Source organism: Xiphophorus couchianus, chromosome 12 (assembly GCF_001444195.1).
Source record: "Xiphophorus couchianus chromosome 12, X_couchianus-1.0, whole genome shotgun sequence".
NCBI lineage: Eukaryota > Metazoa > Chordata > Actinopteri > Cyprinodontiformes > Poeciliidae > Xiphophorus > Xiphophorus couchianus.
Genome location: NC_040239.1, coordinates 843,857 through 856,209, shown reverse-complemented (window position 1 = coordinate 856,209; position 12,353 = coordinate 843,857). Strand labels below are relative to the sequence as shown.

At 40.0% G+C, this 12,353-nt stretch overlaps 1 protein-coding gene and 1 long non-coding RNA gene across 3 annotated transcripts; one reads left to right on the top strand and one right to left on the bottom strand.

The window, feature by feature from the left end:
• Nucleotides 1-321: 321 nt before the first annotated feature.
• Nucleotides 322-4,484, bottom strand: sub1b (SUB1 regulator of transcription b). Of its 2 annotated transcripts, none has more exons than XM_028034995.1 (5): nucleotides 4,329-4,484; nucleotides 3,433-3,505; nucleotides 3,038-3,154; nucleotides 784-892; nucleotides 322-672 (listed from the first exon to the last, which is right to left on the bottom strand). In XM_028034995.1, exons 2-5 carry the CDS (start codon nucleotides 3,499-3,501, stop codon nucleotides 593-595), a joined length of 375 nt encoding a protein of 124 aa, XP_027890796.1. In that variant the 5' UTR covers nucleotides 3,502-3,505; nucleotides 4,329-4,484; the 3' UTR covers nucleotides 322-592. The 2 variants fall into 2 exon arrangements, with proteins under 2 accessions (XP_027890796.1, XP_027890797.1); XM_028034996.1 differs by having other exon boundaries at nucleotides 3,433-3,502.
• On the top strand, nucleotides 4,243-10,543 carry LOC114155215 (uncharacterized). Its single transcript, XR_003597699.1, has 3 exons — nucleotides 4,243-4,256; nucleotides 9,825-9,829; nucleotides 10,069-10,543. It is a non-coding gene; the product is annotated as an uncharacterized LOC114155215 (long non-coding RNA).
• The last annotated feature ends 1,810 nt before the right edge of the window (nucleotides 10,544-12,353 follow it).

The following is a 12,353-nucleotide window of genomic DNA, read 5'->3' as shown; positions in this document are numbered from 1 at the left end:
TTATTACTAATGTGTACCTTGTCATGCTATTTTCTTTTAATTTTCTACAAAAGACTGGAAGAAACAACAAAACATTGGCAGCAATGAATTTTGGGTAATACACTTCGCTGAAATCCGTAAAAATGTGGAATTCGTGCAAGGGCGGAAATAGTACCCAAAATGGGCAGGGCGAAGGGCGGATGTGGAGAATGTGAGACAAACACTACGCACAAACCAGTGGAAAAGGGGCATTAGACTAAGTTCTCTGAAGCAATAAATCACATTAAACCACATCCTGTAACTTCTTGCTCTAAGAGAGCTGGTAATAGGAACAACAACAAATTAAGCTAGTGAATTGTTTTTATTAATCAATACAAAAACATGACTGTAGTCACTAAATTGGTGCACTATGCCCAACAAAGTATAATGATTATCCACCTACTCCTCTCCCCACAACCCACAAGAATAGCTCAAAATAACTTTCACACACAAAGTCAAGGTTTGCACATAACTAAACCTAAAAGTTACAAATTAGGAAATAAATCCAAAGGCTTTACAAAACTACCTAACAAACATGCCCAATTAGTTCAACAGGTAAAGATGAAAGGAATATTTATAATCTCTTAACTGCATCATCAATTTCTGACATTTGTTCTTTTAGCTGGTTCCACTGTTCAGGATTCAAGGAGATGCCTAAAAGCCACAAACAAAACAAAGGAGAATAACCATGTGTGCAAAAGCAATACTAACATCCAATAGTAATAATTTATCTGTAACATAACCGAAACTTTCTGATGGGATTACCTTTCTTCCCTGGCTTCATCTCCCCATCTTGGTTCATCCAGTATTCCCTGATGTCAATCAGGACTTTGCCCTTGAAATCTCGAACGCTGACATATCTCATCTTACCGATCTGCATGTACAAGAATAGAGTCAATCCTGCTTCAGAACTTAAACACGCTTCCTTTTTTAAGTCCAGAGTCAAAAAGGGTATTGCATGTTCTGCATGAGCAGTTTGTGATCATGTTAGAGGCCAGGAGTCATAGACATAGATTTCTGTGGAATTATCAGGAAACATCAAAAACCATGAGAGCTAGGCAGCAGTAGGAGTCAGCCATCCATCTGCCAAATGTTTGTTTTTTTGTGTTGAGCTGCCAGGAAAAATTTGGACTGCATCTTTTCAGGAAAATATCCAAAGCTTTCACTCCACCATCCATCTATTAAAACGGTGATGGATAGCTCTGTGTCTAATTTATTTGGAATTGATGTACAGCTCACAAAATACATAATCTCCCCATATTCAGGGTGTTGTCCTTATTGTTTTTTTCTTATGTCTATTTTAGGTATCTAGCATAAACTGATGGCCAGACAGAAAACTAAAAAGACTTGTATTATTATTCATTCAGTTAGTCATGAACACAAATAACTAACATACAGAGAACCTTAAAGTGTCACTCACACAAAAAAACACTTGATTTAAAAGATGCAATATGTTTTCATTCTGTGTACATAAAAGCTGTTAATAATAAATATTTCACACAGACTGATAAATTCCACTACATTTCAGAGTTGTGTTGTTTCTGTCTGTAGTAATCAGGTCAAACGCTGGCGCCGTCTTGTAATGATGGTAAGTCAAAACATGCACAACTAAAGCTGAGTACACAGAAGCGGAGGATGCTGTAAGTTTCAGCAAAGACTTGAGCGATTTATGTGCAGTTCTGGAGGAAGAGGCTGGATGAAGTGATGAAGAAAAAGGAGCTGGTTCTAATGAAGGAGTGCAACCTTGTTTATTTGAGCCATATAGTTCAGGAAGAAACAATGACTCCATTTCTGGGGAGGAAATGTTGGAGCTGGGCATCTGTCGCCTCCAAATCACCGAATGGTAATAAACAGATCTGTGTATATAATAATTATTCATCCTTAATTCTGGTTTAATTCAAGTAATCCAGTTACTTTAAAGTAACTGGTACAAGTTCTGCATATGTTCCAACATATAAATGTTCTGAGCATGGCGTTCAGTGACCAGCCCTGCTATTCCTCTTATTTCCAAGTTTTGAGTTAATTTTTCTACTTCTCACAACCATAAAGTATTTCTGTTAAAATCTTGTACAGTATAGAGGGATTGCAAGTAGTTTTATCACACCAGTGACACTTTAAAGTGTCTCAGCAGGTATAAAATCCCAACTGCCATGCTACAGTAAAACAGGTTCATTTCACTGCCCACTGTGGGTTTTCTACTTCCTTTTTGACCTTCATAGCTTTCAATTATCTCATAGGGACTGAAAGTAAAGTATTATGAGAACCATCTCCCTTCTCCCTCATGTATCAGTACACAGGAATCAGACACCTGTCAGAATCCTGCAGAGAACTAGTTCAAATATTAAATTTATTCCACAAGTCACCACTTGCTATGCCATATATATTCACAATATATAATATAGGTTGCCACAGAGAAACTGTTTAGATATTTTTACTTGACCTTTTTAATTCAGGATAGCAGAAGACAACAAGAAGTCATTCTGTATCAAGGATGTACATATGAGACAACACTATGTGCTAAACCTACAAATGCATAACTAATCTGTGTTGAGGCCTTTCTGCTTTTCAGATCTGGCTTGGATACAATGTCTACGGGCTCAGTCTGAGTAAGGTTGATTCTTTAGGTCTAATCTAAACTCTAGCGCACATCTCTCCTGTGAGGCTGTGTGTGGGGGGTCCACTGTAATGGATCTAAACCCAATACTGTAATACTGTGCAAGTTTTAGAACTTCTGTAAACAGGTTTTCTCTATGATTACAAGTTGAATAACAAACCATGGACCATCACAAAATTTACAATCCACAACCTGAAAGAGCGCATGCATGCTGATGTATTTTTTTCAAAACTTTATTCTTTTGACCTTAGCATACAGGAAAAACTTTAAAATTATAAGGAGGCTCAAATCACCACTTACTACCCTGACTGTGTCAGTGCAACAGTCTGCAGTTTCAGTGGCCATCTTCTTGTGTGTATCAGCTAATATTTGTGTTTTGTAACTTGTGATCTTACTGCAACTCACCTGGAACATGTTGTCTCCATCACCACTGCCTTTGGAGGAGCTACCAGGTTTTGAGCTCTCTCCACTTTTTTGTTTCTTGGCTGGTTTTTCTGGTGCACTTGGCTTCTTTCTTTTTGCCTAGGAACAGATGTTACCTGTCATTATATCCAAACATAGCAACTACACAGAAATTATTTCAAGCTCAACTTGTGCACAATGGTTGAGAAAAGATTTGTCTAAAAAAAATAATATTAATAAGAACAGTTAAGGTAACAGAAACTACAAAAACACACTAAACCAACTGTGTATAGATGTGCACATCAGTTATCTATATATACACACATAAATACATACACGCACACACATATATATTACATCAGACAAGTTAACAAATAAGTTTGCATTTACGATCAAACCTTAGTCTCTACTTCACTGTCAGAATCACTTCCAGATGTGGATGACAGCACTTCCTTTGATTTGGGCATTCTGCTGAAATAAATTTTAAAGTTCAGATCTATTGCATAGAGAAACACACTTCAGATAGGATTAGTACAATTAAAGTTACCTCTTAATGTATAATCATATTTAACCATGAGTTATATTATAATAATCATCCTGGTGGATCTGAGTCTAACGATATCCAACTCTGCTCTCTGTTGTTGACTCAAGGTGTTTGGTTTTAATGTGATCTATGCTGGAACAAACTGCTAGGATGCACCAACTTATCTGAATTCTAAGAATATTTCAGAATAAAAAATAGGAAGGTAGTTGGGAAAAAAAAACAACTTGCATTTTTAGACAGGTCAATTTCACTTTGTTCATCTTGTTCCTAAGGTCAGTCATACCTTCAGCTTAGCTCTATGTGTGCGTGTTCTCTTCCAATCATTTGACCCTGAGCCTGGGTGTGTGCTCCTGGCTCAGACTGATCATAAGCCTGAGTCTGGCTGCGTGATAGTGAGCTCAACCTAGACCTGGCTGGCTGCCTGAGCCCTGTGATTCTGAGATGGTGCCTTGGATCCGAGTCCTGTTCCGCTTCAGATCCTCAAGATATATTGAAGTGACTTCAACGGGAAAATGACTGCCGGGCAGAGGGCACACGGCTGCCAGTTGGCCCCGTAACACATGCTACTGCCATTGTGAACAGGCTAGCCCTGGGAGCTAAATTTACAGCTAGCTTGTCGGGTATTTCACATTAGCTTTCTATCCTCCTTCCCAGTTTTACGAATAAAACTGGGAAGCAGTTTGTTTATCTGGTAAACTTAAAACAACTCAAAAATATGTGGAGGAGAAAAATCAAAATGTAGAAGCTTACATGATGCGATGTTGTAGCGCGGATCTTTTAACAGGAAACGGAAGTCTGACTTGTTCTTCTTCTTTGCCCTGGCTGCTCCTACGCAGCTATGTCGCCCCCAATCCAGATGGTGACCATCATACAGACCAGATGATGGACGACAACTTTTACTTTTACATATTCTGCCACTTTTTTCATTGAAACTAAGTCTATATATGTTTGCAAATCTGTTTTAATTCGTTTAGATCACAGGTGTCAAACTCCAGTCCTAAAGGGTTGGTGTCCTGCAGTTTTTAGATGTGCCACAAGTACAAAACACTGGAATGAAATGGCTTAATTACCTCCTTCTTGTGTAGATCAGTTCTCCAGAGCCTTAGTGACCTAATTATTCTATTCAGGTGTGGTGCAGCAGAGGCACATCTAAAAGTTGCAGGACAGCGGCCCTTGAGGACTGGAGTTTGACACCCCTGGTTTAGATGAGTCAAACTTTTATTGCTTAAAAATGCCAGGTGTTCCCCATTTGTTTTACTGCATAAAACTAATAGACAAGGGTGGGGCATAATCCTCCCAAATTTGGAAAAGTCTAGAATTGTGAAATGCTGATGTCTGATCAACATCTGATCAATGCTGAATCAATGTATGCTGTTTGGTCGCACCTATTCATCGGCGCTCTGGGTGGGAGCATTTTATTATTGAGGTAGGGTTATCACATTTTAAATTAAGCACTGTTGAGAATAGTGGGTTGTGATTCCTTTTTGTACATTTTCTTACTTGTCCATAAAAATTATTACTGACTGTTTGTGCGTGATATCTTGACACAAAAACGTCTACAACTTACTACAAGGAGTGGAGTGGTCCTCCCCCACTATTTACATGACTGGGATCTCCCAACCACACAGCCACCTTGCTGTTGGCTTGTTTGCTAAAGATGTTAATTCAATGTTGAATTATGATCACAAAGGTTGAATTTATGGTTAAGGGTGACGACTGATGATGGATAAACCATTAAGCAATCATTCAATTCTAGCTAATTAACTGATGTTGAAAAGATGTCATTGAATCAATGTTTTGTGGTTGAATTTTAATAGTTGGTTTTGCTGAATTGAAAACATGCAGGTCAGTTTGCCTTGAGGACCAGTGTCTAATTAATTTTGAATCCAAGTATGCTATTTGTTGCACCCCTCCTCACCTCCTTCTCATCTCCCCCTACTCCCCTCCCAAACCTTCCCCACTTTTCATCCCCCCCACCAGCTCCTCCCAGCCTTCCTCTCTTTACACCCCCCTTCCTCTCCCTAGTCCCCTAACCTTTCCCTCTTTATTTTCCCCGTACCCCTCTCCCTTCCTCAATGGATGTGCCTCTATTCCAGAACAGCTGAGTTGGATGATTGCATGATCTCTTCTGTAGCCATCAAGAACTGCAGAAGGCTGTTAATCACCCACAGATTCAATCCAGGTGTGTGGCAGAAGGGAAACACCTAAAACATGTAAGGCAGGTGAAACACTGATCTAAACCTGCTAAAGACTGATTCAGTCTGTTGATTCCTGGATTGGTAATTGGTTAAACTAAATTTGACTATTACTACTTGTGCGGGATCTTTATCAGAATATGGACATTTTTGAATGAATTTAATCATCAACTTATTTGGAAATGTTTGATTAATGGAAGATTGAACCAGTTATTTGATGGAAGTTTATCCTGTAAATATTATAAATAATTTTTCCAACTACAGTACAAATCACCTTTTGCTCTGTTTTTCTGTCTTTAGTGTGTTAAATCAACCCTGATCCTCTCTGAGTTTTATCTTTAGATCTTCTGATAAACAGCTATTTATTTTTAATATTGATTCCCTCATTTTAACATGAGTGCAATATGAGTTTGAAACTGGAGGGACGGGCTGAGCGTTATGAGTTTATGCTGCAGGTTGATGGATAAATGTAATTGTATATGTCAACTAACATTAAGATAAATATTAATGAATATTCATTAGCGTGTCCTTATTTTAACTGAGTGTACATGGGCAACTGTACGGTTTGTTTGTTGTTAGACCTATAACCGATATACTATTTAATATTTCAATGACTTTCAGAACTTTTCAAATGTTTATCATCTTTTTATCGGTGCCTTCCTCACTCTTAATTTTGTGTTTTTCAGCTGCTGCTCTGCAGTTTGACCCAAAGCTGACTGACTGCAGTAAAACTGTCGAGAAGTGGCTTCATTATGCGCCAGAACGGGAGGAAGGAACCAAAGTTGGGTTACCCCAACTTGTCCTGTTTCCCTGGTTCACCCAGTACAAGGCTTAACTTCATGGACGCTGTTCTTCCATGGACAGTAGACTGATATTTGACAGTCAAAGGAGTCAAATATGTTTAAAGATCTATCCCTCTTTTCTTAAATAAAATGTTATCAATGCCATGTTATCATTTTTAACCTTTTGTACACACATTTTTGGAAATATGTCAATGTAAGATAATTTTGAACGACATATACCCATGATACCCATCATCTGCCAATAAACGTGTGTGTTTAACACCAGTGAAGAAACTTTTAGTGGTATGTTATGATGTAGAACTATCAGACCAAAAAATTCAATCAACATTGTTTCCTAACATTGATTCAATATAAAATCAACATAAATCTGCATGCAGATACACAGTCAGATGATGGTTGAATCAGCATTGATTCAATGTAAAATCAACACAAATATGCATGCAAATTGACATACAAAAATGATGGTTGAATCAACATTGATATAGTGTCAGTTATGGTTGCAACCCTAACATTGATTCAACATGTAAGTCACCGACCAATTTCAATTCCGTTTCAATGCCAGGCTTCAACATAGATTAAATGTCTTTGCCTGACATTGTTTCAGTGTTGTTTCAGTCATGTTGTGCTATCTGGGTTGTATTTGTATGAAATTGAGTTTTAACTTAAAATGAGTAGATTCTCGTTGTTGGCCCTGTATATTACTGAGGTTTTTTAGCTTCAAAACGTGTTTGATAACGTTTTACGTTTGATTCTCAATGTTTGATACTCAATGTTTGATATTCCATCCATCCATCCATTTTCTGTTCACCCTTGTCCCTAATGGGGTCGGGAGGGTTGCTGGTGCCTATCTCCAGCTACGTTCCGGGCGGGAGGCGGGGTACACCCTGGACAGGTCGCCAGTCTGTCGCAGAGCAACACAAAGACATACAGGACAAACAACCATTCACACACACACTCACACCTAGGGAGAATTTAGATAGACCAATTAACCTAACAGTCATGTTTTTGGACTGTGGGAGGAAGCCGGAGTACCCGGAGAGAACCCATGCATGCACAGGGAGAACATGCAAACTCCATGCAGAAAGACCCCGGCCGGGAATCGAACCCAGGACCTTCTTGCTGCAAGGCAACAGTGCTACCAACTGCGCCACTGTGCAGCCCATGTTTGATATTGTCTAGCAAAATGTTTTGACATCAGGCTACATGGGTACTGCATTAATATATCAATGCATTAAATATTGCCAACTAAGCTGTAGTTGGCAATATTTTGTTTGCTGCTTTGCATGATAATTTATGTATCTAAAACAAACAGTATTTTACATGAACTTCTAAGTTATGCAAAACGTCTCCAATTAAAATTGTTTGAAGGCACAGAATCAATTCGGTACCGGTGCACATTCTCAGATGAGAAACACTCACCTGGTATAAATAAAATTTGTATCTATTGTAATTACACCTAAGAGAATTTAATTTAATCAAAAAATGTCATGAATATGTGTGTGTGTGTGTGGGGGGGTGTGTGTGTGTGTGCGTGTGTGTGTGTGTGTTATATCTAAAGTTGGGGTGCACCAATTGCAGTTTTTCAGCCATTCGCCGATTATCAATCTTTAAAAAGCCTGACCTGCCCTTTTTGATTTTGGCCGATACCAATTTTTTTTTTGTCTGAAATGTTCCTAAATGGCTGCACAGTGGCGCAGTTGGTAGCACTGTTGCCTTGCAGCAAGAGGGTCCTGGGTTCGATTCCCGGCCGGGGTCTTTCTGCATGGAGTTTGCATGTTCTCCCTGTGCATGCGTGGGTTCTCTCCGGGTACTCCGGCTTCCTCCCACAGTCCAAAAACATGACTGTTAGGTTAATTGGTCTATCTAAATTCTCCCTAGGGGTGTGTGTTGTGTGTGAATGGTTGTTTGTCCTGTATGTCTCTGTGTTGCCCTGCGACAGACTGGCGACCTGTCCAGGGTGTACCCCGCCTCCCGCCTGGAACGTAGCTGGAGATAGGCACCAGCAACCCTCCCGACCCCATTAGGGACAAGGGTGAACAGACGATGGATGGATGGATGTTCCTAAATGTAGCAAGAAAGACACTGAGTTGGCAACAGTGGGGTGAATATTGTTAACTGCACACATGCAGACATGATCTGGTGGGCCAGTCTGTCAGTCAAACCTCTCATTGCAGAGCAGAAGAGGACAGTGGCTGATTTCTAAAGCTTTGCTGACGAAGATTAGATCAGTGGATAAGATTGGCTTCATTTAAGCATAGGCTGATCACCAATACCCCAAAGTTAAGGGCCGTTAAATCAGCCAATAAATGTATCCTATATTATACGTGGATATAATGAGACATCACTATCAGAGATGCAATAAGTTTATAGTAGGTGTGTGAATAATCTAATAATCTGACTTTTGATTGGAGCCAGTCCACATTATTAGGAGAACTAAAGGGCCCTAAAACCAAATTTCGCTTAAGGTCCATGGAGGCTTGGGCCGGCCCTGCTTTTAGCTCAAAAATGCACAATATATCTATAAATAATTTTGGACTATTGATAAGAAGTACTGAGGTATTCTGTTTTCCAATGAAAATAGCATCTTTACCGCACAGTGGCGCAGTTGGTAGCACTGTTGCCTTGCAGCAAGAAGGTCCTGGGTTCGATTCCCGGCTGGGGTCTTTCTGCATGGAGTTTGCATGTTCTCCCTGTGCATGCGTGGGTTCTCTCCGGGTACTCCGGCTTCCTCCCACAGTCCAAAAACATGACTGTCAGGTTAATTGGTCTCTCTAAATTCTCCCTAGGTGTGAGTGTGTGTTGTCAAGAAAACTGGTATGGGGTTTGAGATCTATCCAGGTACACGCAGAAAAAGGTGCATGAAGGCCTGAAAGAAATAACGCAATCTTGTGTTTTGATTTATAATGATTAAGTTGGACATGTATGAGTACAATTGGTAGAATGTGTATGTGTATAAGTAATCACTGAATGGTTCTGAAATATATGAATAATGATCTGTAATGATAACACCAATGAGACAATGAGATGATTATGTTTGATGATTTAGGATAAGAGAAAGAGGTGATTAATTCTTAATGAATATCAAAGTTGTGATGATTTGAAAATTGATGCAAAAGGTTTTTAATATAGGTTATGGGTTGACTGTGTTTAATGATTAATGACATAAAAAATAGTGAGTGGAAAGAGAAGGGGAACTTGTGAGTTCCTGCTGTCGCAAGCAGTTCTGAACAGATGGCCAGAACGCACAGGATGGGTGGTGCGGTATGGTTGGCTAAGATCAACACGCTGAAGGAAGGACGGGACTTTCCACCCCAGTCAGCAGACAGGAGGGGCCGAAGGGGGTTTCCATGAAAATCAGCAGATGTTCAGGAAACCACGTAAACTACAACTCCCCATACACATACATGGCAGAGAAACGTATAAAAGCAGACGAAAAAGGAGAAGTAAGGGTTCTTTGTCCGCGGCGCTGAAGGAGTCGAAACGGGGAAGCAGAGGAAACAGCAACGGACCGCACCCTGGAACCACGGGAGACTTGATACTCAGCGCCGCCAAGAAGGGACAAGTCCCGAACGCCCAAGCCCGAGTTCCTGATTCGACCGTCGGTCTTGCCTCAACCCAAATACATCGCAACAGACTTGGAGAAAAGACAAAGGTCCCGGAGGGATAAAAAGCTGGGTCTTTAAAGGATTTAATCCCGTTCTACTTTGCTACTATTCTAAAGAGGATTTTTCCGCATAAGGATAAAGAGTCTGACCAAGGCTCCTGGATGTTCCTGCTGCTAAAGATCCATCAGCAACTGGGTGTGAGTTGAATTTCCCCCCAAAATCTATCTCAGAACTTGTGACATAAGTTAGGGAAAGGAGACGGCATGGTATGGTTATACATGTAGATCTTATTATACTGTTCTCAAATTTATATACAATTGATTATTGATTTGTATGTCACATATCCCTGCTTAAGCTTGCTTAATAAATGCATACTCTAAAATTCTAATGAGGTTGGTGGACATTGGAATTAATTGTGTCGTTTAATCATTCTTCAGTTCTTCTAATAAAGGTAAAATTAATGTACATGGTTCTAGAAAAGAGGAGGCTTCATAATTTCCTTTGGCGATAGTAAAATAATGACCCAGGGACTTACATCCAAGTCACTAAATATAGTCTAGCCGGTTCCAAGAGCGAGTTATATTTTAGAAAGCGAGCTACCGTTAACAGAAGTGGTTATTGGAATTATGCAGCTGTGAGGGCTACTCAGCTGATTGTTTCTTAACTGAAAAGGGTCGTAACTTCTGGATTGGAGGTAGTTAGAGCTAGACGAATCGCTTTCGACACCAGTTTGAATAGATTATCTCTTATAGATCTCATTTAGGGTAATACCCAGGTCTTAGAGATTTTCCGGACCTGTTAGACAGAGAACTGGTCAGTAGTCAGCCCCGGAGGGTTGTGATGAAGTGGGTGGGGCTAGCTATTGCAGGATAACGGACAGTGTGTGCATGGTTGTTTGTTCTGTATGTCTCTGTGTTGCCCTGCGACAGACTGGCGACCTGTCCAGGGTGTACCCCGCCTCTCGCCCGGAACGTAGCTGGAGATAGACACCAGCAACCCTCCCAAACCCATTAGGGACAAAGGGTGAACAGAAAATAGATGGATAACATCTTTACCACCTTCAACACAAGCACAGCAACAAATATTCAGAAGATTAGACTCCAAACAAAACTCAGATGACCTAACTTTCAACCAGTATTGAAACGCACCACTTAAACACAAATCTGAGGCTGTTGGATATATGGAGTGAAAATAGTCTCAAAATTCTTGTGCACTTGTAACCTGATATGTGCGTAAATGCAGTTTTGTCTGTGTGTATCAGACAACTCGGGCAAACTTATTTAACATTTGTAGGGGTAGGAAAAGGTTTGAGTTTGTAATTATGAGATTTGTGAGTTTGAAGTTAAAAAATCTGTGTGTAGAAATTTTATATTTGTAGAAGGTACATTTGTGTGTGTGTGTGTACTTATATTTTGCTTTCATAATTTATTAATATTTGTGTATGCATACAACCACATATTTACAAGTACCCGGAGTTAAAAAAAAAAAAAATTCTTACGGTTTATAAGTCATGTTTCACATATAAAACTATCCAAATTTACACACAAACATCCTTACACGGATTACAAATCCAGTATTACATATGCACAGGTATTTTGAGACTATATTCTCTCAGCCAGCGTGGGATGGAGTCCATCAGTCTGTGGGACTGTTCAGGTGTTATGTGAGCTCAGGTTGCTGTCATAGTGACATTTTCTGAATTGTTGAGTCTGGAGTCTCACAACTTCCTCTTCATAATACCCCACAGATTTTCTATGGAGTTATGGTCAGACAAGTTTGCTGGCTAAAAAAGAACAGGGGTGCCATGGTTCTAAAACACCACTGTGTTAAGCACTGTGTGTGAGTACCAAGTCCTGTTGGAAAATGACATTTCCATCTCCATAAAGCTGGTCAGCAGCAGGAAGCATGAAATGCTCTAAAACTTCCTGGAGGGGTAGGGTTAGGTGGCTGTGTTGACCTTGAGCCCCAGAAAACACAGTTGACCAACACCAGCAGATGACATGGCACCCAAACCGTCACTGACTGGGGAAACTTTGAATGGACCTCAAGCAACATGGATTCTGTGCCTCTGCTCTCTTCCTCCAGACTCTAGGACCTTGAGTTCTACAGGAAATGCAAAATTTTCATCAAAGAACATAACTTTGGACCACTGAGCAGCTGTCCAGTCCTTTT

Bases quoted from the DNA above. Each gene is read 5' to 3' on its own strand.
- sub1b (XM_028034995.1), bottom strand. From the start codon at position 3,501: ATGCCCAAATCAAAGGAAGTGCTGTCATCCACATCTGGAAGTGATTCT. The intron at 3,155-3,432 runs GTTTGATCGTAA...ATCTGTTCCTAG, and splicing joins ACAGTGAAGTAGAGACTAAG to GCAAAAAGAAAGAAGCCAAG. The intron at 893-3,037 runs GTGAGTTGCAGT...TTGTACATGCAG, and splicing joins ATGGAGACAACATGTTCCAG to ATCGGTAAGATGAGATATGT.